The 27,791-nt window shown below is 41.4% G+C and overlaps 2 protein-coding genes across 3 annotated transcripts in view; one reads left to right on the top strand and one right to left on the bottom strand.

Annotated features, from left to right (window-relative positions):
- rb1 (retinoblastoma 1) overlaps positions 1–27,791 on the bottom strand; it is a 274,361-nt gene that overhangs the window by 69,261 nt on the left and 177,309 nt on the right. The window lies entirely within an intron of this gene.
- Positions 18,082–20,171, top strand: LOC137374345 (lysophosphatidic acid receptor 6-like). The gene has a single exon (XM_068040274.1). It carries the CDS (start codon positions 18,508–18,510, stop codon positions 19,657–19,659), a length of 1,152 nt encoding a protein of 383 aa, XP_067896375.1. The 5' UTR covers positions 18,082–18,507; the 3' UTR covers positions 19,660–20,171.

Raw genomic sequence — 27,791 nt, forward strand, 5'->3', positions numbered from 1 at the left:
ACGTCCACCTGAAGGGGCACAAGGGGCCTCAGTTTAACATCTTATCCAAAAGACCACGAGCAGGACTTTCTGTTTGGGGTCGGGACTACAATTTCAGAACCATTGAAGTAGTAGTGGGAAGGCAAAGGTTCCACCCCTTATTCTGCTTAGTTGGTGATCTGAGCAATGATGTCCTGAGGGAAATGAACGACAGGGCCTTGTTATATGGACTTCTAATACAGAGAAATGACAGTGGTGAGACATCTGGCAAACAACTCACCCTCTCAATAGCAGGAGGACCAGCAGAATCATGGAGATGGATAATTTGGAAAGAAATGAAAAGATCACAAAGATTCTGCAACCAGAAATAGAATAGTCTCCTCTTGATGGAGGCAGGAATGGTGTCCTGGAAACTGGAAGAACTCCTTGTTCTTCTTGAAGCAATGCCACAGATATGTATTATATGTTATAAAATTAAATAAATAGCAGTTGTAATGATATTGGTAATATTAGAAAGTATGCTTAGCATTGCACTATTTGAATAAAAGACACATAAAAGTTTAATTGCTACATGAAGTTGCTTTTGACTTGTGTTTCTTAATCGTATATACAAAGCCGAGAACATTTTATTGAACATCTATAAATTTAGAATATAGAACGTCTATTAAATTTTATAGAACATTCGCAGCCCTCCTATGGAACATCCATGTTTTAAAAGAAACCTTGGGAAATTAGAATTTCTTCAAACCAGGTTTTAATCCAAAGACAACTTAATCTGTAAATTCAGTGAGAATTGGTTCATAAAATGCATACATTTGTACTATTACAGACTGAATTCTTTCATTCACACCATTTGAGAAAGACTGGGAGATCACACACTGCATAGATTAAAGTTAGGTACAACTACCTTTATGTACAGATTATTTTCAACCCCAGCTTTCGTATGCTTGGATTTGACAGCACTTGTGCATCAGAAGGCTGTTAAATCTTCTGCTGGTGATTGGTTGAGCATTTCTTTCATCATTTATTAGTTAATGCAATTACTGACTGATTGGTGTAACTGTCAAAGAAACCAGTTCCCCATTCGATCGTCAAAGGATTAATCATTAGATTGCTAAAGAGAATGTTTAACCAAAACAGCTCAAGTAATCATAGCCCAGTAACTAGCTCTAATCCAGTCAACTGCCATCCCTGAATATTTGCCTGTTCAGGTTTGGGCAGGATTGATCCACAGACCTAATTGAGTTGAGCTGAATTCAGATTACTTCGAGAACAACAGTGGACTTTGATTACCCCAACCCACAGCAAGTTACCAAGGGACAGAAGAGTGCACAAAAAAATCATTAACATAGGCAGCACCAGCCATTACACAAATAGCACTTAAGCCGTGATCTATTTTTGTGTAATTACAATCGTACCTAGTTCAAGTAGTTACCAGTAAAAAAAGCCTCTGCAAATTTACCAGCATTCTTTGCAAAGAATGTAACCTTCAAGCAGCAAAATCTATCTTAAGCCCATGTCTGTTGGTACCTTGATAACTGCTATGAGCATAAATAATAACTGGTCACTGCAGTGTTAACTTTATATGAACTCAGACACACTTCCACGTAGAGAGTCAATGGTGGAACAATGTTATAATAGTATACATCCATTTGTAATTGAAGGTTAGGGCACCTGTCCAGTATAAAAAATGCCATATTAGTATTAGTGCACAGGCTCAAGCGGCAGAAGACATTATTGCTGAGGCTTGGAATTGGAGATGATCTGGGTTGATTTTGAAGGCTGAGCCAAAGCAATCACTTCAGATGACTGAAGGCTGTGCCAGCAGAGACAACAAAATAATTAGTATTAATTGGCTTTTCTGATGCACTGAAAATGTGACTGATGGCACCAGACCAGCAGTTGAACCTGAAGGTGGGCAGATGTGCAACTGATGCTGCAGGAATCTATAAGTGCTAGTGGTCTCCAAAGGCATCGTTAGCTGCACAAGCGGTGCAGAATGCGGCAGAACTGCAATATTCTTCAGGAAATTCCTAATATTGCCTAAAACATGTAGTTCCCTATCTAGCCTAGGCATGTTTCTGTGTCTCTCTCGTTTATAATCCTCGTCATCAGGACCACCTTGCAGAAAATGAAGCCAGTTTTGTCAATGCTGGTGTTGAGTTTAAAGCAGATTCACGGCTTAAATGATGATGTAAAAAGACTTCATGTCGATTGATCAGTGAGAATGGTCTGCAATGTTCAACGCAGAATTAGAAACTGAACATACGGTATCAGCTTGTGGCCCAGGCAGTGTTGACTGGTGTGACTAACTAGCCTAAGTTCATGGCGGACTAAAACCCAAAATGGCAATGGTGAAAGAACGTATGAAACTTAACTAAAACTTAAGAACCTAGAACATAGATCACAAAGAAAACTTCCAGATCACAAAGAAAAAACTGAAGACAGCTCCTCTCAATTTAGTCAAGGCTAGAAAATGACTAAACCACTCCCTTTCCCAATATTCTCTACAATTCCTGAAGTTTATGGATCAGAAACATTGCTCGATATTTTTTCCAGCCATTGGCCCGGAAACACTGCGGACAGTTAGTGCTAAACTGTTTCTAACAAAACAAAATAAATCCAATAACCAGTGATTACAACTATGGTGTTATTAAAAGATTGTGTGACACGTTGGTCAGAAATTTCTCAACAGGTCACTGTTCCATGTGTTACCCTTTGGGACAAAGGCATTAAAGAGAGAGATAATTTCCTGCTTCCATGTGTTTGTTCAGGAAGTATATAGGAGACCATACAGATAGCGACTATGGCCTTAGAGTCCAGAAAATAATAAATCTGAAATTCACTAAATTTAATACAAACCAATGCAACATTGAAATCATGCTTGATGAATCTACTCCTTAGACAGCACCTTCCAAACCCACGACCTTTACCACCTAGAAGGAAACAGGCAGCAGTTGCATGGGAACACCACCACCTGCAAGTTCCCCTCCAAGCCACACACCATCCTGACTTGGAACTACATTGCCATTCCTTCACTGTCGCTGGGTCAAAATCCTGGAACTCCCTAACAGCATTGTGGGTGTACCTACCTCACATGGGCTGCAGCGGTTCAAGAAGGCTGCTCACTACCACCTTCTCAAGGACAATCAGGGATGGGCAATAAATGCTGTCCTAGCCAGCGATGCCCACATCCCATGAATGAATAAAAAATCATTTTGACCGCGTGATAGTGTAAAATAACTGGTATGACTGATAGCAAATCAGCTGCCCGTTATACATCTCTATCAATTTTCGTTTCCACTAACAAGCAGCTGATCTGATATCGCTTGTTTACACTACCACCTGGTTAAAATTACGTGCATTGTGTTCACGAGAGTCCTCTCGAAGACTTAATCCAAAATTCAGATTCTGTGGAGCAGTGGAGCACCAGACCCTGAAAAGGTTCACAGGACACAGGAAATGATGGCACATTCCCAAGCATTTGGGGTGATGCTTTTAACCATTTTACAATTTAATCATCCACAAGAAAGTAAGAACCCACTGAACGGGTAGATTGCTAGTAGTCAGATCTCTCTGTAGTTCTAAAATAATGCCAGAACATGAGTTTGGCACAGAAACAGCTCGAATCCCAACCTGCTACAGTGAAACCATACGTGCTTTGTCTGTGGGAGCCATTCAGTTTAACAGTCTGGCATTACACTGACAGGTCGAAGTGGACACTCAAATCTTGGCATGGCAGGGGTTTCCCAAGACTCTTGACAATGGAATCATTAAATCCCAAATGTCAGCTGAGATAAACTATAGCTGAAACAGATTGATATCTTCCATTATTTAAATTAGCCAAAATTAATCCAAGTGCTCCAATCACTTACATAAAAACACCATCAATGTAATTTCTCAGGGATATGCAAGTACTCGGACAATAAGTAGCTTAGGAGAGGAATCCAAACAAGCACTATCGAAGAGTGAGTGGAAATCCATTTGCAAGGCAGTGTGAACAGATTGCTTACAATAAATTTAAAAAGAACAAATTAAAAATCAGCCATTAGACATTATATGCTCCTCTCCTTCCATCAACTCTACACAAGAGCAAACCTGAAGCTTTGGAGAAAAAGCTGAGTGTACATTCTAGGCATTTTCTGACCATGCCCAAAGATGGAGCTCCACAGACAAAAAGTGCATTGAGAAATCTAAAAGATTACCGAGAATACCTTCAAGCCAAGACTATATACAATGCCTTCTTGGCCTTTCCATAGTGGTTCTCCTGGAGCAGTGGTAAACTAGGAATTCCTCTTAACTGTAGCGAGACAGTGTACCTCACTCAAGTGGATCCCCTTCTCCAGCTCACCCCCCAAAAAGATGTAATGAGTCAGAATTAGGAGAAGCTACTTAAAATCTGCTTCTAACTCTTGGTATACTGTCAATGATGTGGTGGCATATTGATACCTTCTCCAAACAGCTCAGTTGTCCCAGGAGAAGGACATGCATTAACCCATTAACTTGTGGGAGTTTGCATAGCCAGTGCGACGCAGTTAAAGAATCCAATCTTTCTGCAATAGCACAGCAGTAGCCTAAGAACCAACAGACCAGCTCCTTGAACTTCCACAAGCCTTCTCAAACAAGTTGCTCTCCATTACTCGGTCATGCACACTGAACCCACTTTCTGCACTCGACATCAACAACTTGTAAATGTATGATGTTGATTATTACAATCACAATATATTATATATAAAAAACCAAAAGGGCAAATTTTACAGGACTGCCAAAACAGATAATTCAACTTTCTGCCTCATTTGTTTAACTTCCCCATACAAATAAATCATACCAAAACTATTGATGTCACAGAACACTAGGACCTTGGAGCAAGGAGTGCCAAAGAGCTAGGCTACGTGAACTGTTCAAATCAAGACAATGCTTTATGTATACACTGAACAAAGCATAGCGTAAAAGGTGACCTCAATGCATAAGGAATGAAATGATTCCTGTGATATTTATATTGTGCTCACCTTCAATCCTACACCAATGGTATTACTGCGCCATACGTTCCCGATAACCCTTGAATCTCCATTATCCACACCTGGGATCCCCTAAACTGAGGATTCAGTGTAGAGTAAGGTAAATCCTATGCTTATTCAAAGCAGCATTAACAGTTCCAATATATTCTCATGACCAAAAAAAAGCTTAACAAGATAATTCTACAACAACCACCGGGTTGGCTAATGTTAGGTTGCTAAACATAGTTGCTGAGATGGCACTAATTCCATGGTTGGCAAGGCTCTTATGTTGCACGTGAAATGTAAAACAGCCTGGACTTGCAAAAAATCTCTGTCTGTAGCCCACTTTTAGTGATTTGTCCAGCCATCAGTTTTAACAAGTCGTGGAGTTTAAGGGCCTTTTTATAGTGATTATATTTATATCTAAGATACAGCAATGGCAAACGTGAGAAGTAGAATGCTGACTGGTTTAAATCTCACTTTGAAGAGCTGGAACCTGTCATAGCCGCTAAGCGCACTGCACTGTTGAACTACAAGCCCCCAGCAAGTTAACATCCGTAGCACTTAAAAGTAGGCAGAAGCGCTGCACAAAGAACAGCCAGGCGCTGTGCAAATGACTACTGGTAACACCTATGCAGTCATATTCAGTTGGCCTCTGACACCGGAAACATCAGAGGAATGTATGATGGCATTAAGAGAGCTTTTGGGCCAACCATCAAGAAGATTGCCCCCCTCAAGTCTAAATCAGGGGAAACGATCACTCACCAACACAAGCAAATGGACAGCTGGGTGAAGCACTACCTAGAACTGTACTCCAGGGAAAATGTTGTCACTGAGACCGCCCTCAATGCAGCCCAATCTCTGCCAGTCATGGATGAGTTGGACGAACAGCCAACAAAATTGGAACTCAGTGATGCCATTGATTCTCTAGCCAGTGGAAAAGCCCCTGGAAAGGACAACATTACCTCTGAAATAATCAAGAGTCCCAGCCTGCTATGCTCTCAGCACTCCATGAACTGCTTTTCCTGTGCTGGGATGAGGGAGAGGTAGCACAGGACATGCGCGATGCCAATATCATCACCCTCTATAAGAACAAGGGTGACCGTGGTGACTGCAACAACTACCGTGGAATCTCCCTGCTCAGCATAGTGGAGAATGTCTTCGCTCGAGTCATTTTAAACAGACTCCAGAAGCTGGCTGAGCGTGTCTACCCTGAGGCACAGTGCGGCTTTGAGCAGAGAGATCCACCATTGACATGCTGTTCTCCCTTCGCCAGATACAGGAGAAATGCCCAGAACAACAGATGCCCCTTTACGTTGCTTTCATAGATCTCACCAAAACCAATGACCTCGTCAGCAGAAGTGGTTTCTTCAGACTACTAGCAAAGATCGGATGTCCACCAAAGCTACTAAGTATCATCACGTCATTCCATGACCATATGAAAGGCACAATTCAGCATAGCGGTGCCTCATCAGACCCCTTTCCTATCCTGAGTGGCATGAAACAGGGCTGTGTTCTCGCACCTACACTGTTTGGGATCTCCTTCTCACTGCTGCTCTCACATGCGTTCAAGTCTTCAGAAGAAGGAATCTTCCTCCACACAAGAGTCTGTCACTCTAGAATTGGCCTTTATAGCCACTCCGGGCACTGCTCCACAAACCACTGACCACCTCTAGACGCTTACCCATTGTCTCTCGAGACAAGGAGGCCAAAGAAAGAAGTATAATCATCGAATCTGTGACAGAAATCACACCTGCCAAAATGAAACATATTAATTTCACCATATTTTTGAACATAATTTTTGAACTGTTACTGGACCTTGAACAAACTTGTTTAGAAAGACCACAGAACAATGGCTGAAAACATGGCTGCACATTTGCGTTCTAAAAGATGGCTCCATGGAGAAACAATGGGAGTACTCCCTGATTCAATTAGCCAGATGGGTTTTGTCAATAGTGATGATCAAGAGACATTGAGAGTCATTGAATGTGTAAAAGCCAGCATTCCACCCCATAACTGTGTGTGTCTGGTAAGCTTGGCGAAATCCACAAATCTCGCAGGCGAAGCTGCTTCAAACAGGGAGCTCATCACATGACTAACCTGCTGGCCAACCTGGGGCTTTTTTGAGTTGTGCCTGACACAAAAGGAAGAGACTACAAATGAACTTCAAGAAGAGAGCACCTCTCTCTCTTACACACAAAGTTCCAGGGACTCACAGAAGCCACAAGCCTCAAGACAGAAGACCAGTGAAACAAGTTTGAAAGTGTGCACTGGGCCCCAACAAGAACTGCAAGACTTAACTTCAAAGAATTGATAACCAACTCAAAACCAGTAACTGAATTTCCATCTACTACTTCAAACCTTTCCCCTTTTAATTCTTTGTCCTCCTCTGTATCTGTTTGCGTGTGTGTTTATCACGTATGCATGCTAGCGTGTTTGCATCACGTATTGTTTAGTAGTTTTAACTGAATTAGAGTTTTAAGGTTGATAAACTTACACCTTTCTTGTTTAAACATGAGAAAGCCTGGCTGGTTGATTTCATTGCAATCGCAATTAGAGAGCAGTGAGCAAGGGCTCACTGAGGGGAATCTAAAAACACTTTTAAAAGTTAAACCCTGTTTATGGCCAAACCAGGAAAAGGCTGAGAAGGGAGCCCAAGACCCCTTTCTCATCTGGTCATAACAATTCTTACAGTACAGAAGACCATTCAGCCAATCAAATTTTTTCTGGCTCTCTGAATGAGCTAGCCAGTCTCATTTCCCTGTCCTTCCAAATAGCCTTTACAATTTTAAAAATATTTTTCTCTTTTAACAGCTGTTACGGGTTCTTCTTCCACCACTGTTTCTGGTCAGAGATTTCATATCTCAACAACCCTCTGTGCAAAAAAAAATTCCTAACCTCTTTCTTCATAAATTGATGCCCTCTATATAACAGCTCATCAACTAGAATTAAATAGAGTCTAGAGCAGTGTTTATGCTCCACACAAGCCTCCACCCACCTCTCCAACCATCCCTATTAGCATATCCTTCCTGGAAATACTCAGCAAGTCAAACTGTATCTGTGTTGAGAGCAACAGTGTTAAAGTTTCAGGTTGATGACCCTTACTGGCCATTCCTAACAGCCCTCAAGAGGGTGGTGCTGAACCACCTTGAACTGTTGCAGTCCATGTAGTGAAGCTAATCAGTTATAGGATGTTGAGCCAATGACAATACATGTCCAAGTCAGGATGGTGTGTGATTTGAAAGGAAACCTGCCTGTGATGATGATCCCATCCACCTGCTGTCCATACCTTTCACAAATGTGTTATACGCTCTCGAAGAAACTTTGGCGAATTGCTGCAATGCATCTTTTATATGGCACACACTGCAGCAATGGTGCTCAAATGGTGGAAGGAATGAATGTGGATGTGGTGTTAACCAAATCGATTGCTTTGTCCTGGATGGTGTTTAAGTTCTTGAGTGTTGTTGATACTGCACTTATCCAGCCAAGTGGAGAATATCCCATCACAGTCCTGACTTGTACCTTGAAGGTGGTGGAAAGGTTTGGGGAGTCAGGTGAGTCACTTACCACAGAACACCAAGCCTCTGACCTGCTCTTGTAACCACTGTATTTATATGGTTGGTCCAGTTAAGCTCACAGTCAATGGTGATCCACAAGATGTTGATAGTGAGGGAATTCAACAATGGCAATGTTAAGAGATGGTCAATTGCCTGGCAATGACACAAATGTTACTTGTCGCTTAACAGCCCAAGCCTGGATGTTGTCCAGGTCTTTCTGCAAGCGAGCAAGCGATTCATTACCTGACAAATTGCAAATGGAACAGAAAGCTGCACAGAGAAAATCCCCACATCTAACCTTACGATGGTTGTTCTACTCCATGAAGCCAGGCAGTGAAGAACAGGAAGCTAATCTTTACACACTTTTATAAGCTTTTATTTGCCGAGATATACATTAAAAACATGCACATCCTAGCCCAACGACCACAGTTTCAGGAGGTTCCTATTTAATAGCGCACAGGTTAATCACCAGTTCATGCCCACCACCTGCAAACAAGTAAACACACTAGTAATATACAATTAATAGAAGGAAGGTCAACAATGAAGTAGCTGAAGATGGTTGAGCCTAGGACACTACCTTGAGGAACACTGGCAGTGATGTCCTGAGCTGAGATGATTGGCTTCCAACAATCACAACCTTTGTGCTAGGAATGAATCTAGTCACTGAAGAGTTCTTCCCTGATCCCCACTGACTTCAGCTTTGCTAGGCCACACTCTGCCCTGGACATTAAGGCAGTATTTGGCAGTCATTCTCACCTCACCTCTGGATTTCAGCTCTTTTTGGATCAAGGCTCTAATGAGGGCTGGAACTATGTGCTCTTGGCAGAACTCAAACCAAGCATCTGTGAATAGGTTATTGAGTGGCACGTTAGTACTATCAACAACCCTTCCATCACTTTTCTGATGACTGAGAGTAGGCTGATGGAGTAGCGTTACCAACAGGTGAGAAAGTGGTCTAGGGTTCCCTCTCAGCCTTCAGCTGGTCTACCGTAACAGGGTTTAATTTTAAACACACCGCTTTTTTTTTTATCTCCCCCTTAGTAAATCCTTGTTCACTAACTTCCAATTACACGGCAAAGAAACTAGTCAAACAGGTTTTCTTAGGTTTAAAGAAAAAAGGTTAAACTTTATTAAACTTAAACTCTAATTTGGTTCGCGCTCACGGATACGCGACGCACCCTGGCTAGCATGCATACGCGACACACACATGCAGTTAGAGACAGAAAAGAGCAGAAGGAATAAAGCGAAAAAGTTTGAGGCAATATCTGAAGAGGTTTTGGTTACTGTTCTTCAAGCTTGCTGTAAAGTCCTTGATTGTAGGTAGCTCTTTGTTTTCATTGGGGCCCAATATTCTTCATAAACCTCGTTCGATGTAGGAGACTTTTCTCTCTTGAAGTTCATGTGTCCTCAGTGGGTCCAGAGGCTTGTGAGAAAGAGATGGGAGCAGACAGGAGAGGTCTTCTCACTCCAAGAGCAAACAGTCTTTCACAATTCAAAAACTGTGACTAGTTCAAAACACCCTGGACCAGCCAGTTAGTCATGTGACCAGCTGGTTTAACCAGTCCTGGCTTTTGTGGATTGTATCAAATTAGCAGTCTCTGGAACGCTCTTCCTTCCACCATCAATGTCTGGTGGTCAAAATCCATTGTGGGTTGAATGTCAGGGAATGGTCCTTTTGTCTCCACAAGCACTGTCTGTTAGCATGCAAATGTTTTTCAACTAAGTGTCCGGCAGCCCTTTTAACAGGCCTTCTCCTCTTCCCAGCACGTTTAAAATCAATGTTCATATGACAAAATTAATATGCCTCATTCTTGGCAGGTGGGGGCCTGCATGACAGGTGGTAATTGGTCCATCCAGTTTTATTCTTCTTACACTTCTTAAGAGCGATTTGATACAACTGAATGCTTGCTAGGCTACGTGTCCACCACATTACTGCGTGCGTGACGTCACATATTGGTCTGACTGGGTAACAACAACAGATTTTCTTCCCTAAAAGGATATTAGTGAACCAGTTCGGTTTTTTCAACACTCCGATCGCTTCATTGTCACCATTACCAACACAGCATTTTTATCCCAAATTTAATTTTTTTTATAAGTTATTTCAAAAACTACCACGATGGGAGCTGAGCTTCCATCTCCAGATTATAAATCTAGGCCTCTGGATTTCTAATCCAGTAACATTACCATTACACTACCATAAGCAGTATGATTCAATACAAGATTTTAATGCATTGGCAACCTGGTTAATCACAATATTTTCTGATAATGAAGAATACCTTGACTGCTTTAATTACAGCTGCCTCAAATGAACATACTACGTCAATGGCTACTATCATTAACTTCAATTTCTGAATACAGAATTAAGATGAAATCTTGTCTCCTGCAAGAGACAACACTATTGGAGTTGCACAGTCCTGCAAAAACTGTTGTTCAAAGGAAAGCAGTCACGAGAAATCTTTCTGAAGTTGGAACTGGGAGCATCAGTACGATTGATCTGTCGGAGCCATAAACTTTACTAAGAAATTTTTAAACTTTAATTGCAAAAGTACATGCTAAAAAACACATGTTTTCCACACGAGGGTACCGGGGAGAGGCGGTGGCGTCGTGGCATTGTCACTGGACTAGTAATTCAGAGGCCTAGGCCAACAGTCTGAGGACATGGGTTTGAATCCACCATGGCAGATGGTAAAATTTGAATTCAATTAATAAATCTGGAATTAAAAGCTAGTCTAATGGTGACCATGAAACCATTGTTGTTTGCTGTAAAAACCTATCTGGTTCACTAATGCCCTTTAGGGAAGGAAGTCTGCTGTCCTTATCTGGTCTGACCTACATGCGACTCCACACCCACAGCAATGTGGCTAACTCTTAAATGCTCTCTGAAATGGCTTAGCAAGCCACGCCCACATCCCATGAACAATTTTTTAAAAACCTTCTGTGTGATGTGAAGTTTAAAGTTCCACTGTGCCACTGACTAAAAATGTCAACCTTAATATTCAGAACTGGAAGAGCAGAGTGTTAGCCACAACTGTCAATGGACAACAGGTTCTTCAGCAAGACACCACACAACTGAAAACACAAATAAACCAAACCTATATTTGAAAACTACATCCAGTGCAGTTATGACTTCATACAGATATTAGGTAAACACACTGGGAATGAAATTACCATGAAATGAAGACCTTTGCTGCCAGCCTTTTGCTTATATCATACAATCTACACAGTAAGCAGACCTGAGGCAGAGCCAGTATGTGCCCTGAGGGAAATGCATACATATGGCACTGCTATCCCTGAATGCTATTGTCGAGATAGGTAATGGAAGGTGTTCATGGATAGTTAGCTTGAATTTTTGAAGTCTTTCTGAACCAAATCACATTTAAAAAGAAATACCTTTCACATCATAACTCAGCATCACCTCAGATGCTTTTATATGACAGGGTTTGTTTCATTTAAATGCAGGAGGCAAGCAGTGTGATGATTCCTTGGGTTTACACAAAATCCAACACTCTCATCCTGATGGCAGAACTGTAGAGTCATGAAAAAAAAATTAAAGATTGCATCAAACTAAATTAAATATGAAATTAAAACATGTTTATCCATTTAAAAGGATTTCAGGGTATAAACTCAGTAACACTTCTTTGGGCCTACTTCAGCTGAATACATCATGATGATAGAAATGAACTTTAGCATGGAGTTTGGGAATATTTGAAATGCGTGATCATATAACTGCTCCACAACGGTTTCCAATGTACTCTGCCTGTCATCATTTCCAAAATCTTGAAAGTTAATTATCTATTTAATCTAACTCCTTTTGACAGGCAGTTTACGGTCATCATTTAACATTTGCCCTCCCACAATTCTGTATAAAGGCTAAAAGAACATTCGGTGTTTCGCTAGGTGTTTGGAATTTTCATACCATATGTAGAAATATCTTTATACACACACACTGCAGATAAGACAAATGTAACCAACAGCCCAATCCAGGCCAGTTTTACATATAAATTATATGGTACAATATCAACTGCGGATAAGATCATGAGGAAGCTTAAAGCTCCACAGTTCTGATTAAAAACAAAAGTGGAAATCCAAAGCGCTTTGCACAAAAATATATACCATAAGTATTTTTCAATTTGAACCTGAAACAGAATTGAAGAAAAGAACTTTATTTGGCATCTTTCATTTCTTAGGACACCCCAAAGTGCTTCCCAGTCAATTATTTTGAACTGTAGTTACTCGTTTCCATAGGTAAACACAACCACTATTTCGTGCACACCAAGCTCCCACAAAATGCCAAGCTTAAGTGGAGCTGTTGAGGGAGGAATTTCAGCAAAGCAATAAGTATAGTAAAAGACACAGTACACAGAAAACCTGAACATAGAAAATACACATTATACTTAACAAAGGTGAACTACTACAGTTTCACAGAACGCAAGGTGTAGTGTGGTACAATAAGGGATACTTAAATGGTGCAAGTTAAAAGCAGCTTCAAGTCTGAAGTGTTTGATTTGTGTGTCTGAACTGAAATTTATTTTAATTACTAATGTACCTTGAAGCTACAATGCCATTACATTGTGAAATCACACATTTTTAAACAGGGTTGATGCCACACTGAGTAACAAACTGACAAGCTACAAGGAAAATTTGTAATACAAAATGAGCTGGGCACAGATTTATAATGCCATACTGTTGGTGTTTTGAGTGAAATGTTGAAGTGTAAGGAAAAAAGCATACCTAAAATTTACGCAAAAGCAAAATACTGCAGATGCTGGAAATCTGAAATAAAAACATAAAATGCTGGAAATACACAGCAGGTCTGGAAGCATCTGTGGAGACAGAATCAGAGTTAATGCTTCAAGTCGATGACATCAATTTGAAACGTTAACTCTGTTTCTCCCTCCACAAATGCTGCTAGACCTGCTGAGCATTTCTTATATCTGAAAGTTAGGACTTTGTGAACTGGTTCCCATAGGAAACGTAGTCAGTAGAAATTCATGCAGTCAGTCATTTATTGGACTGGATTGGGAGAGACAGTGGCAAGTTAGCCTTCTTCCCCTCCCTACCTCTCCTGTTTTACCCACAGAATGTTGTATGGTATCAGAAAACTTATTTTGGGAGGGGCTCCTCATTCTTCAGGGAAAGGATGTATGGCAGAAGACCTTAAAAATGATACTGCCCCTGTGATTTTCCCATTGATGACTTAAGCAAAATTTTTAAAAAGGACATCACAAATTACACAATGTAAAATACAAGAATGACACCTGATTTAGCAATACAGACAGATGTTACAGAAGGGAGTATAAAACTAACTGACTTGTTTTGAAAGAACAAATAAATCTCCTGTGGGGTTAGACATAGATAGTCCGGGACAAGGGCTGGAGAGTGGAGATACAGCACGGGGAACTGATCTGGGGCAAACAGCTGAGTAATTGACTGAGAAATGCAACATAAGGTGAAGGCAGTAGAGTACTTGAGTGAAATGGGATTTCGAAAGGGGATGGAGAGGAGCACGAGGACTAAGTTCATGTGATGTGGCATTCTATTATCTGGCAACTAGGAAAAGTAAAGTCAGGGACAGGATTTACAAATGGTACACTATATGTATGTAATAAAAACAAGAAATGCGGGAACCACTCAGCAGGTCTGGCAGCATCTGTGAAAAGAGAAGCAGAGTTAATGTTTCGGGTCAGTGACCCTTCTTCAGAAGGCCAGTCTTGCTGTCAATCATACAAAAATTCCTCATTGCAAAATGTGGAGGTGTTCACCAGACTGTAAGAAGACAATGTTAAGCACCATCTGGCCCCTGTAATCCACAGAGCGCTGCAAGAAGGACTGCTACATTCTGGGAGTTGTCGTCCACTAATTGGTTGAGCACCTTCATTCAAAAAAAGCCCCATGTAAAGTGACAGCTGTGGCACTTGAAAGAGCAATTGGCCTGCATAGGAATGTCGGATAGATTTCAAACCCAAATGTCAACTGTACGCGAACTAATGACACCTTTGTTAACTCAAACTGGACTTGGACTGGTTCCCAGTTTGGCAATGCTTCAATTTTAAAATTCTTATTCTGTGTTCAAATCACTCCAAGGCTTCAACCCTCTGTATCTCTGTAACCTCCTCCAACTCTCCTGGATCTCAGCGCTAGTCCAATTCTGACCTCTTGTGCAGCACTAATTTCCTTTGCTTCACCATTGATAGCCATGCATTCAGCTGCCTAGGCCCCAAACTCTGGAACCTCTCCATCTCTCTTTACTCCTTTAAGTTACTCCTTAACACCCACCTCTGTCCAAGCTTTTGGTCACACATTCTAGTATCTCTTTAGGTGGCACAGTGTCAAATTTTGTCCGATAACACTCCTGTGGAGTGCCTTGGAATGTTTGACTACTTACTCAATCATAATCTTAGTGGGAAAACTGCCACTTCGTCCCTTCGTTAGTCCATCAGAACAAACTTCCTCAAAGGTTCCCCATTGCCCAGCACTGATCTCGCAGTTTTTTCTAGTTTCCGTCGTATTTCCCCCTGAGCTCATCTTGTCTATTAAACCCACCTCCTGCACCTTTGACCCTTTTCCCATTAAACTCCTGACCACCCAACCTCCTCCTAGCCCTCATGTTAGCTGATATTGTTAATAGTTTCCTCTCTTCAGGTACTGTCTGCCTCCCCTTCAAATCCATCATCACTCCACTAAAAAACCAACCCTTGACCCCTCTGTCCTTGCAAACAAGTCACACCTCCAGCCACCCTTTCTCTCCAAAGTCCTCAAATGTGTTGACGCCTCCTAAATATGTGCCCACCATTCCTGCAACTCCATGCCTGAACCCCTCCAAAAGGGTTTCTGCTCCTGTCACAGTGCTAAAATAGCCCTTCATCAAAGCCACAAATGACTGTGTCAAAGGTAAACTATCCCTCCTAATCCTTCTCGATACATCTGTAGGCTTTGACATGGTTGACCACAATCATCCTCCTGCAAGGCCCTCCTCTGTAGTCCAGCTGGCTGGAATTGCCCTTGCCTGGTTCTATTGTTAGCTATCAAATCATAGTCAAAGAATTACCTGCAATGAATTCCCTGCCCAATCTTGTTACCCAAGTCGCCCATGCATCTACCATTAGCCCTCTCCTATTTCTCCTCTATATGCTTCCTCTTGGCGACAACATCTGAAAACACGTCAGGCTCTACCTCGCCATTATCTGTCACGACCCTTCCACTGCCTCTGGTCATCACACTGCTTGCCCAACATCCAGTGTGGATGAGCAGAAATTTCCTCCAACTAAACATTGGGAAACATGAAGATATTGTCTTCTGTCCCCAAGATAAACCCTGTTCTTTAGCCACCAACTCCATCCCTGTCCCTGGCAATTGTACCAGACCATTCGCAACCTTGGTTTTAGTTTTAGTTTAGTTTAGTTTAGAGATACAGCACTGAAACAGGCCCTTCGGCCCACCGAGTCTGTGCCGACCATCAACCACCCATGTATACTAATTCCATATTCCTACCACATCCCCACCTGTCCCTATATTTCCCTACCACCTACCTATACTAGGGGCAATTTATAATGGCCAATTAACCTATCAACCAGCGAGTCTTTGGCATGTGGGAGGAAACCAGAGCACCCGGAGGAAACCCACGCAGACATAGGGAGAACTTGCAAACTCCACGCAGGCAGTACCCAGAATTGAACCCGGGTCACTGGAGCTGTGAGGCTGCGGTGCTAACCACTGCGTCACTGTGCCGCACCAGGGGGCATAGATTTAGGGTAAGAGGCAGGAGGTTTAGGGGGAATTTGAGGAAGCAGTTTTTCACTCATAGGGTGGTTGGAATCTAGAACGCACTGCCTGAAGAGGTGGTGGAAGCAGGAACCCTCACTACATTTAAGAAGTATCTAGATGAGCACTTGAAATGCCATAGCATATAAGGCTAAGGGCCAAGTGCAGGAATATGTGATTAGAATAGTTGGGTGCTGGCACAGACATGAAGGGCCGAAGGGCCTGTTTCTGTGCTGTATAACTCTATGAGCTTCCGACCACACATTGCTCCAATAACAAAACCACCTACTTCCACCTCCACAACACTGCCATGCCCGACCCTGCCTTGGTTTAACTTCAGTTGAAACATGCATCTTTGTCTTTATTACCTCTAAAAACCTGTCCATTCCAATGCTGTCCTGAACAGCCTCCCATGTTCCACTCTCAAACTTGAGCTTATGTGTAACTCGCACAGAGCCTTGTATATGCATTACCTCTATGTTCACTGAGCTAGACTGACTCCCAGTCTGGCAATGGCGGGATTTTAAAATTCCCATCCTGTTTTTCAAATCTTTCCATAACCTCGCCCCTCTCTATTCTTTTAATCTCCTCCAGCCCTACAGCACTCCCAAGATCTCTGTACTCTTGCAATTCTGGCCTCTTTGCATCCCTTATTTTAATCGCTCCACTACACCTTTAGCTGTCTCAGTCCCAAGCCCTCCAAAAACCTCTCCACCTCTCTCTGCTTCTTAAAACCTACGTGTTTTAATATCTCATGTGGCTCGGTGTCATGACATTCCTGTGAAGCACCTTGGGATGTTTTACTACGTTAAAAGGTACTATATAATGCAAATTGTTGTTGATTCTGTCGTAATTGTGCAATTTTGGTTATCTTTTTGGCTTAGAAACTATATTTCTAGTACTAAGTATTATAGTGGTGAAAGATTTGAAATGATTTAATTGGCTCCCCTTTTTCTTTGTAGTGTTTCTATTGGCAGCTGCTTGCTGCTTTCTTTATCAAGTTTTCATGACTACTTGTCGCTTGTTCATTAGTAGATTCCCCACTGGTTCAGCTATGATTTCATACCGTTTTATGAGCATAATATTTGAAGAATCAGGTGCAAATTTATATTCATGTGTTTGAGACCGGACATTTTGCATCTAATATATTAAACCTCACAATAGACAAATATTTATGTATATTGAAGTAATATGGGGAAAAGGAAATTCAAATTGTACAGAATAACTTTATGTATCTCTCAATAACACGTAAAAGCATGAAACAGGATAAGGCTATGCAGGGTTTCCAGCCTAAACCAATTTAAACATTTCTATGCACTAAAGTCCAAAACATGGTCAAATTGTGATCTAATTATAAAGCAACAACATGCAAATGAGAGTGTGGGCACAAGAGAGAGCAGGCATGGCTGCCCTTCAAGAGTCATAGTCACAAAGAATTTCAATTAAAAAGGGAACAAGCAATTCAGGATGTATTATTACATTAAAGCTGCTATGTGAATGCAGACTGTTCATACCTTAATTGAGATGATCATGTCAAATCTCACTAATTAGTAGAAAAATTATTCAGCACTTAAATAGTTAACAACACAGGATTCCTGCTCTGTTAAGTAGTTGCTGGCCTTGAAGGTATTTGGTATGCATTCCACCAAACACAGCAAACAAAATGGGTTGAGCCCATTCTTTGTCCAATTCCAACCATCTTATGACATCATCTTATTTGCATGCTTAATACTTTTTGTTCAACCAATGACATTTGCCTCTGGGAGGAAAGTCAGCTAATAACGATTTTCACAAGGTTGGGACATATTATCCGAATTCAGTTATTTCGTGCGGGCACTGCGGGGAGTTGAAAAGCCTGTTTAACAGCCGGCAGAGAGACGTGTTGCTTTAAGCGATTTGCAAAGGTCCTTTGTTACGGATGTCTGAGGAAATTGGAATACGCTTCTCATCAGCTTTAGTTTAATATTCTTACAAGATACTGAGCAACTTATCTTTGTTCTACATGACCAGAATTCTGCTTCTCAAGACCGGAATTCCTATTGTACAGCTGCACAACCCGGGTCAGTACTGAACTGCTCTTGTACAGACAGATTTAAAACCCGGAATGTCTCTTTTCTGTTAAATCAGGTTTACTTGTCGGCAGAAATGGGTTTGACTGGCAGTCAAACGAAGCCAGTGCTAAATAGATAGCCGTGCTCCCTACAATAAAACGAATGCTCGCTTTAAAGATCCAGCAAAAAAAGCCAAGATGCAACTCCACGGTAAACCTAACTCAGGGACAAAATCTTCATAGTGATCTGAAAGGGAGCAGAACTTTAGCAGGACCAGTGTTCACCATGGCAGTCGCAAACAACAGTGTGTGTACCCCTGACGATTCCTTTAAGTACCCATTGTATAGCAGCGTGTACAGCATGGTATTTTTCATTGGCCTCGTGTCAAACTCTGTGGCCCTGTACATTTTGAGGTGTTCCTTAAAACTCCGAAACGAAACGATAACCTACATGACCAACCTGGCCGTGTCAGATCTGCTGTTCGTCTTCACGCTGCCCTTTCGGATTTTCTACTATGCGACCAAAAACTGGCCCTTTGGGGATTTACTGTGCAAGCTTTCGGGGACGCTGTTTCTCACCAACATGTATGGGAGTATCCTCTTCCTAACCTGCATTAGCGCCGACCGATTCCTGGCCATCGTCCACCCTTTTAGGTCGAGGATGTTGAGGACGAGAAGAAACGCCATCATTGTGTGTGTGGCCGTGTGGCTGACGGTGCTCACCGGAAGTGTGCCGGCAACCTTCTTAGTAACTACCAATAGCACAGACAATCAGACCAACACCTGCTTCGAAAAATTCTCCAGCGACATCTGGAAAAACTTCCTGTCAAAGATAGTCATATTCATTGAGATCGTGGGCTTCTTTATCCCTCTGCTGCTGAACCTCTTCTGTTTTTCAATGGTGCTGAAGACTTTAAGGCAGCCCCTTACCCTTTCCCGCAGCAAGATCAACAAGACGAAAATCCTCAGAATGATTGTGGTCCATTTCCTCAGTTTTATCTGCTGCTTTGTGCCCTACAATATAACCCTGGTAATGTACTCGCTGGTGAGGACTGGAGCAGTGAGGGATTGCTCTGTGGTGACCATAGTTAAAACAATGTATCCCATCACCCTGTGCTTTGCCGTCTCCAACTGCTGCTTTGACCCAATTGTTTACTACTTCACTTCAGAAACCTTTCAGAATTCCATCAAGAGGAAGTCCAAGTCATTGAGGCTCGACTCGGACTTCTCTGATACTTTGCACACTGCTAGCTTCCTCACCAATAACCTCCGGACACTAAAATGCAAAGTGCTCAATTCAGAGTCAACTGTTTAAAAGTTGGGACGCTGTTTTTTTTTGTTAGCGAATGTACTTTGAGACTAAATTACAAATTGATATCTCAAGCATATTTTTTTTATTGTTTTGCAAGCGCGGGATAAAGTTTCTGCAAATATGACCTGGTGTACTTGAAATCTGCAACACAAATTATCACCGTCAGTGGGTGTCGTTAATGGTTCTCCACTCCTGTTTCCAGACTGAGTACAGGTAGCCACATATCTCAAGGCGAGAAAGATCTCAAAGGAAACAGTTCCTGTTTCACTCATGTAACTATTGTATTCTTTAATTTTCCCATTTAATGCAGTAACGGGGTGATTAATAACGAACATTGTTAATAACCAATGTAACCAGTTTGTCAAAGCTACAAGAGATCTAATCCAAGGCATTACTTTTACTGAGGGGGCTTATTTTTAAATTGATCTAGAAATGGAAATGTACAGTAATTGGTTAGAAAGAGCATCTATATTTTTAAACATTTGTATTTACATAAAATAAATCTAATGTTCCAACATCTTAGTTGTGCATATGCAAACGAGTAGAAGTTGTTACCTGGCTGAGTCATAGTTATACAGCACAGAAACAGCCCATCGTGTCTGTGCCGGCCATCAAGCACCTAACTATTCAAATCCCATTTTCCAGCACTTAGCCCGTAGCCTACAAATGCTATGACATTTCAAGTGCTCATCTAAATGCTTCTCAAATGTTGAGGATTCCTGCCTCTACCATCTTCAGGCAGTGCGTGCCAGATTCCTTCCATCCATCCTCAGTGAAATTTATTTTCCTCAAATCCCCTCTAAACCTCCTGCCCCTTATCTTAAATCTATGCCCTCTGTGATTGACCCCTCCGCTAAAGAAAACAGTTTCTTCCTATCTAACCTATCAATGACCCTCATAATTTTGTATACCTCAATCATATTCCCCCCTCAGCCTTCTCAGCTCTAAGAAAAACAACCCTAGCCTTTTCAGTCTCTTTTCATAACTGAAATGCTCCAGCCCAGGCAAAGCCTGGCGAATCTCCTCTGCACCCTCTCCAGTGCAATCACATCCTTCCTATAGTGTGGTGCCCAGAACTGTATACAGTACTCCAGCTGTGGCCTAACTAGTGTTTTATACAGCTCCATCATATCCTCCCTGCTCTTATTGTCTATGCCTTGGCTAATAAAGGCTAGTATCTCATATGCCTTCCTAACCACCTTTTCTACCTGTGCTGCTGCCTTCAGTGATCTATGTACAAGTACACCAAGATCCCTCTGACCTTCTGTACTTTCTACAGTCCTACCATCCATTGTATATTCCCTTGCTTTGTTAGTCCTACCAAAATGCATCACCTCACTCTGCATGTTTAAATTCCATTTGCCACTGCTCCGCCCATCTATATCATCCTGTAATCTAAGGCTTTCCTCCTCACTATTTATGACACCACCAATTTTCATGTCATTTGCGAAATTATACTTCCGATATTCACGTCTAAATCATTAAAGTACACTACAAACAGCAAGCGTCCCAGCACCGATCCCTGCAGTACACCACTGGTCATAGGCTTCCACTTGCAAAAACAGCCTTCAACCATTACCCTCTGTTTTCTGCCACTAAGTCAATTTTGGATCCAGTTTGCCAAATTGCCCTGGATCCCATGGGCTCTTACCTTCTTAACCAATCTCCCATGTGGAACCTTATCAAAAGCCTTACTGAAGTCCATTGAGACTACATCAATTGCTTTATCCTCATCTACGCATCTAGTCACCTCCTCGAAAAATTCAATCAAGTTAGTTAGACACGATCTCTCCCTGACAAAGCCGTGCTGACTATCCTGATTAATCCCTGCCTCTCCAAGTGGAGATTAATCCTGTCCCTCAATTTTTTCCAATAGTTTCCCAACCACTGATGCTAGACTCACTGGCCTGTAATTACCTGGTCTATCCCTGCTACCCTTCTTGTTCAACTAACAATGGTCATATTAATGATGAGGCGTTATCAAATTATGAGCAATATAAATTTAAATGCTGGAAAGCAGTAAAGTGGTCACAGCAGTAGCATTCTATAAGAAAACAACTTTTAAAAAGGACAGTTTACAAATTATCAGGGCTAAAATGCTCAGCTTGCTTTTCAGATTTATCTTTGTGATAAGTACAGTACAATTGAGGAAAAAAGTGGTAATATTTTTATTTTCCCAGACACCTCTGATGTGACATTAACAAAGTTGTTAATTGGAGATGCTTCTACACAGATTTCTATTTAGAAGAAATGTGTAAATAAGTAATGGCATATTTCCTTTTCATTTATACCTGAAATTTTCTCTCAAAGGTCAGGACTTTCCAAAATCAACCAACCTCACTGGTAATGCAAACAGCTGATACAGGCAGATTGATAGCAGCTTAAGGTAAATCAGTTGTAGCAGTCTTTCATACCTCCCAGTAAAAAAAAAACTGAAAACAAGTTTAACCTTCTGGCTGGAGGTAGGTATGCATAATGTTGCGAAGTGGAGCTATTCATACAGACATCTGTACAATACTTAACTAGAAATAAACACTAAGAGTACTACTAAAACCTGAGTCAGACAGGGTTTTCTGTAGAGGAGACAATGTTTTTATTTAAATTATCTGTAGATCAATGCCTTTTTACAATTCTGATTTGGGTTTCATTCAAGTAGTAAGATTACTCAGATGAAAGAATTTCAGTGAAAATAAAGCATGTTTTGACTAATAATTTATACTTAAACAGCAAGAATTTAATCTAATTGTACATTGATACAACTGCCATGTTACTTACGAGAACCCACTTCTTAAAAAAATAAAATTTTCTGAAACTAAATTTGTTCTGAAAAGTAGATTTTAATGGAAGAGACTGAGTTTTAAGGAAAAAATTCCAGAGCTCAGGGTCTAGATGGCTGAAGGCACAGCTGCCAGAGAGAGTAAAGGATGTTGGGGGTTCTGCAAGAGCCAGAATTGGGAGAATGTAGAACTTAGAGGGTTATGTAGAGCTAGGGGAGGGGCAAGGCTAACTGAGGGACCTGAACAATGAAGAGGCACCGGGAGACAGAGAACCAACTTAAGTTGGTGAGCACAGGGATGATTGGGGGTGGGGGGGAACAGTTTGGATACAGACAGTAGAGATTTGAATGAGCTAAAGTTTATGGAGGGTGAAGGATAGGATGCCAGCCAGAAGAGCATCAGAATAGTAAAGTCTTGTGTCAATGAAGGCAGCAGATGGGCTAAGACAAGGATGTAGACGATTGATGTTCCAAAGGTGGAAGATGATGGCCTTTATGACGCAGGGGACATTGGGTCAGAATGTCGGCTCAGATTCAAGAGAAGCATAAGGATAGGCAAAGCTAGATCCACCATCCTACGGAATACACTCAGCATTCATTACAATAGTGGTCAAATGCCCACAACACATACTTCTTGCAAACATAGTACTTTTTTTGCCTGGTGCTGTACCCCAAAGAGACCAGCATGCAACCTCAGAGTGACATTATAGTATATCCACACTTCCACTTTCCAAAAACCTTTGAAAATTTGCTTTTCTGGTGGCAATACGAGAGCCTTAACCTGTGAGGAAAGTATGATGAGCACATTCAGAACCAGGAGTGTTGGTACACTAAATCTGTAGGTATAGGAACAGGAATAGGCCATTCAGTCCCTCAAGCCTGTTGTACCATTCAATTAGATCATGTCTGACCTGTATCTTAACTCCATCTACCAGCCCTGGTTCTGTAACCCTTAATACCCTTTGCCTACCAAAAAAGGTATCAGTTCAGTTTTGCAATTTTCAGTTGACCTAGGCTGAACAGCATTTTTGGGAGGTGGGGGAGGAACAGTTTCACATTTCCACGACCCTTAGTGAGAAGAAATGTTTCCTGCCGTTACCCCTGAATGGCGTAACGCTAATTTTAAGCTTATAGACTCTCCTGCCAGTGGAAATAGCTTTTGTCCAGAACCCCCTCAGATTCTTTTATCGTCTTAAACACTTCAATTAAATCAGGCGTTCTCAACTGGGGTCCATGGACCCTAGGGATCCATGAGGAGGTTTCAAAGGGGATCCAAAAATAATTACAGGGTATAGATCCTCTTTTGAAAATGGGAATCTCTATCCACAAACCCCAGAATCTATTACATTGTGAATTTCCCTCTTCCGGCTATAGAAAGTGTCTTTTTATTTTTAAATACTTAACCAAACAGATATATCTGTGATCTTTCTCCAATCACCAGAAATATCCTCAGCAAAGCTGCTTGTTTGATATTCAAACACAAACCTTTCCCCATCCTCCCATTCCCCAATACCACATTTACTCTTCCCTATAAATTTATCAAAACCCATCCACCTTCATTCAGCTCACTGCTGATTGTTTCCCCACTTTTAATCTGTGTTCAGTGATCTTTGATCGCAAGTTTCTTCATTTTATTGCCAGACATTTTTTTTATTTCAAGAATCTCAAAGTTCTCAAAATTTACCTTGGCGAGAAAAATTTCAGCACTGGGACCAAGCCGACCAAACACCTGTCTCATCTGTTAATTGGTTCCAGTTCTAATTTCCCCAAAGTCCAGTTCCTGTTACAAATGTTTTCAATCCAATCACTTGTCTTCACCACCCCCGCCCAGATTAAACAATCTCCCCTTTCATTTTCTTTCTCTCATTGGACTTTCGCTTTCACTGCTGCCTCAATTATTAACAGGAGCAGCATTCGCTGGGTTTATGTTTAACAGACACACCTCAATGCAAATACAATTGACTACATATAAATTACACGTAAGGGGAAGGAAGACAGGGTGTAACTACTTGTATAAACAATGACTTGATGGGTAATTTATACAAACCATATTGAACTAATTGGTTTTCATAGATGGTTTTGTGTGTGTACGCAGACATATGTTTTTGTACAATCTCTAAGAAAAATCAAAGCTGATTTGCATCTAACCAAAGTAATTCATGCTGTATATGGGATACCTACTTGGCAGTGTGTGTTTTGTCATACATGTAGATATATAAAGTGAATAAATAGGCCTTCACTGATAAATTGCTTTGTAAATGCACTAACCCAATGTGATACTAACACAGGAAAGTCCTGGTTAGATTCCTGAGCTGTGCTCAGTTAGATGTCCTGTGTCAAATGGCAGCGAGAATGCCTCCAACATCTGTTGGAAGGTTAAATAAAGTCAGCCAGGATTCCCACTCCTGATTCTCATCCAATGACCCCTGCTGGAAAGAGCACGTATGTCGACATCACATGAAGCAGGATCAAATTGACTTTGGTGCAACTGAATACACCACTGCTTCTTCTGTAACACTGGAAGTGCTGGTTCCATTTAGTACAACCTACTACTGCAAAGCTGGATCTTTAGCCACAACAGTAAAACAAAGAACTGACCCAGGCTGAACACTTGACTATGACTTGCATCTATGCTTGTCAAAGACAATTCCACATCTTGACAGAATTGTTGCTTAGCACCAGCATCAAATTTCACAATAATTAAAACAATGAATATGACTAATGGTATAACTAATTTTTATACAGAAAAAAACACGTGTTACAGCAGATGCATGGAATTTTAACAAGGGAGGGGGACCATAGAGGCAAAAAAAGTCGAGAATCCCTGAATTAGATCGCCCTTGATTTTCTACATTAAGTGAAATACAAGCCTTGTCTGTGCAACCGGTCTAATTTAACCCTTTTGTCCCAGTATCATGCTGGTGAATCTGTGCTGCAACCATTCCGAGGCCAACACCCAGAACTGAGTGCCATACTCCAGATGGGTTCTAATTGGAGCTTTGTACAGCTGTAACATAATTTCCATCCCTTTATATTAGCTTTTTCATTTTTTTTGTGCCTGTCCACTATCTTTGTAATTTCTGTACTTGGACCCCTAAAATCTCTGCTTATCCATAATTCCTAAGCTTATCATTTAGAAGATACACTGATCTATCCTTTTTTTTTTAAAAAAAGGTCCAAAGTGGATAACTTCACACTTTCACATTGAAAAGCTATCTACCACAGTTTCACCCACTCAATTAATCTATCAATGGCCCTTTGCAACATTCAGTTCCCAGCTACACTATTTACTGTGACATCTAACAGTGTTGTCAGCAATTAGATACATGGCTCTCTATTTTTTCTTTATAAATTGTGAAAAGTCACATCCACAGTACAGATACTTGGGGAAAGGGCACAACTATCCACATCCTGCCAATCTGATGACAGACCCTATTATTCCTCCTCTGTGTCCTACCTCCAAAGCAATTCCCAATCCAAGCCAATAGGTGGTCTCTAATTCTATGCACTCTTATTTTTGTTAATAGTCTCTTATGTGGCAGCTTGACAAATGCCTTCTGGAAATTCATGTAACATCCATAGGCACTCCCTTATCTACCATGTTTGTCACCTCAAGAAATTCAACTAAGTCATTGGACATGACTTACCCATTACAAATCCAAGCCAGCTCTCTGATCTGCCCATATTTGTCCAGGTCCTCAGTCACTGTTCCTAATAACAGGTTCTAGTAACTTCCCTGCAATTGATGTTAGATGAATAGGCCTAACATTTCATCATCACCTCCAATGTGCCAGCTCAGCCTTCGGCCAACTGAGGAGGAGATTACTTGAGGATCGGGGATCTCAACCCCAAAATTATGATGGTTTACTGGGCAGCAGTGATCCCTGTGCTCCGATATGCTTCAGAGACTTATACAACCTACAGCCAGCCCCTCAAAGGACTCAATAATTACTAGCAGAGGTGCCTCCGCAAGATCCTCCAAATTCAGTAGCAAGAAAGGTGGTCCAACAGCAGCATCCTCTCCCAAACCAACATGCCCAGCATCTGGGTGCTAATCACTCAAAACCAGCTCTGTTGTTGTTTCCATGCCTGACACCAGACTCCCCAAAGCAGCTGTTCTACTCAGTACTCAGTCATGGCAGGAGACTCCCGGAGGGAAGCGGAAACACTTTAAAGATGTCCTCAAAGCAGCCCAGAAGAAATCAAACATCCCCATTGAGTTTTCTGAGTCCCTGGCTCGTGACCGTCCTGGATGGAAAAAGCTAATTTCCAAAAACATTGTACACCTCGAGGAACATTCTCAGGTTCATGTGGAGACGAAGTCAAGGCATTGGAGGGAGTGCACAAACCTCCAAACTGCTCATCGACCTGACCCTTCAAGCAGCACCTGCCCATCACGTGACACAGTCTGCAGTTCATGCATTGGACTCATCAGCCATCTCAGAACCCATCGAACCAGAGTGGAAGCAAGTCATCCTCAACCCTGAGGGACTGCCTAAGAAAAGGAGAATTTCCTAGTTGATCTCTCCTACCCTTCTAAAATAGTGGCAATTTTCCAATCCCGGGGACAGTTCCTGAATCACGACTAGCGCATCAACAATATCCTCACCTAGTTACCTAATTCTTTTAATTCTCTGGGGTGGAAGCCATTAGGTCCTGAGATTTGTGTCTCTAATAACAGTAGCTTCTCCAAATCCATCTTTTTATTTGCATTGAAACTATAATTAGTTCATTCCCTTGATTTATTTTTAGTTTTCCTTGCATCTCTGGTATTTCATCTTCATCCTCTACGTCTGCCATTTCTTGATTTTCATTACAATATCACCTGTGTCTGTCATTAACGGGCCCACATTACTCTGTCACCCTCTTTCTCTTAATATACTTGTGAAAAGCGTTGTCCTTGATATTCCTTGTAAGTTTTTTTATCTCATTTCCTTTTTGCAGCTCGCCACTTTTTTTTGTATCCCTTTGTTGATCTTTATATCTTTTCAAGTCCACAGGAGCTCTACAGTTCTTTGTCTTCGTGTATGCCCTTCCTTTCAGTTTTGTATAATATCTCACTTCTCTTGTTAATTAAGACTTTTTTAATTACAAGTAGCACCCTTGCTCTTTATGGATATGTGTAGAGCAGGGTCTTGGCAGCAAGATGGACTTGATAGATAGTTCAAGTTGCATCATCTCCCACGAGGAAATTTATGAATACACTTGCATTCATATAACACCTTATCAGAGCCTCAGGACACCCTACCGTACTTCACAACCGATGCATTAATTTTAAAGTACAGTCACTATTAAATAGAGGCAGAATCAACCAATTTGCCCATAGCATGTACCACAAACAACCAATGAGATGAATAGT

The sequence above is a fragment of the Heterodontus francisci genome, chromosome 10 (genome assembly GCF_036365525.1).
Source record: "Heterodontus francisci isolate sHetFra1 chromosome 10, sHetFra1.hap1, whole genome shotgun sequence".
Classification (NCBI taxonomy): Eukaryota; Metazoa; Chordata; class Chondrichthyes; order Heterodontiformes; family Heterodontidae; genus Heterodontus; species Heterodontus francisci.

Excerpts from the sequence above, each read along its gene's own strand:
- LOC137374345 (XM_068040274.1), top strand. The coding sequence starts at position 18,508 with ATGCTCGCTTTAAAGATCCAGCAAAAAAAGCCAAGATGCAACTCCACG.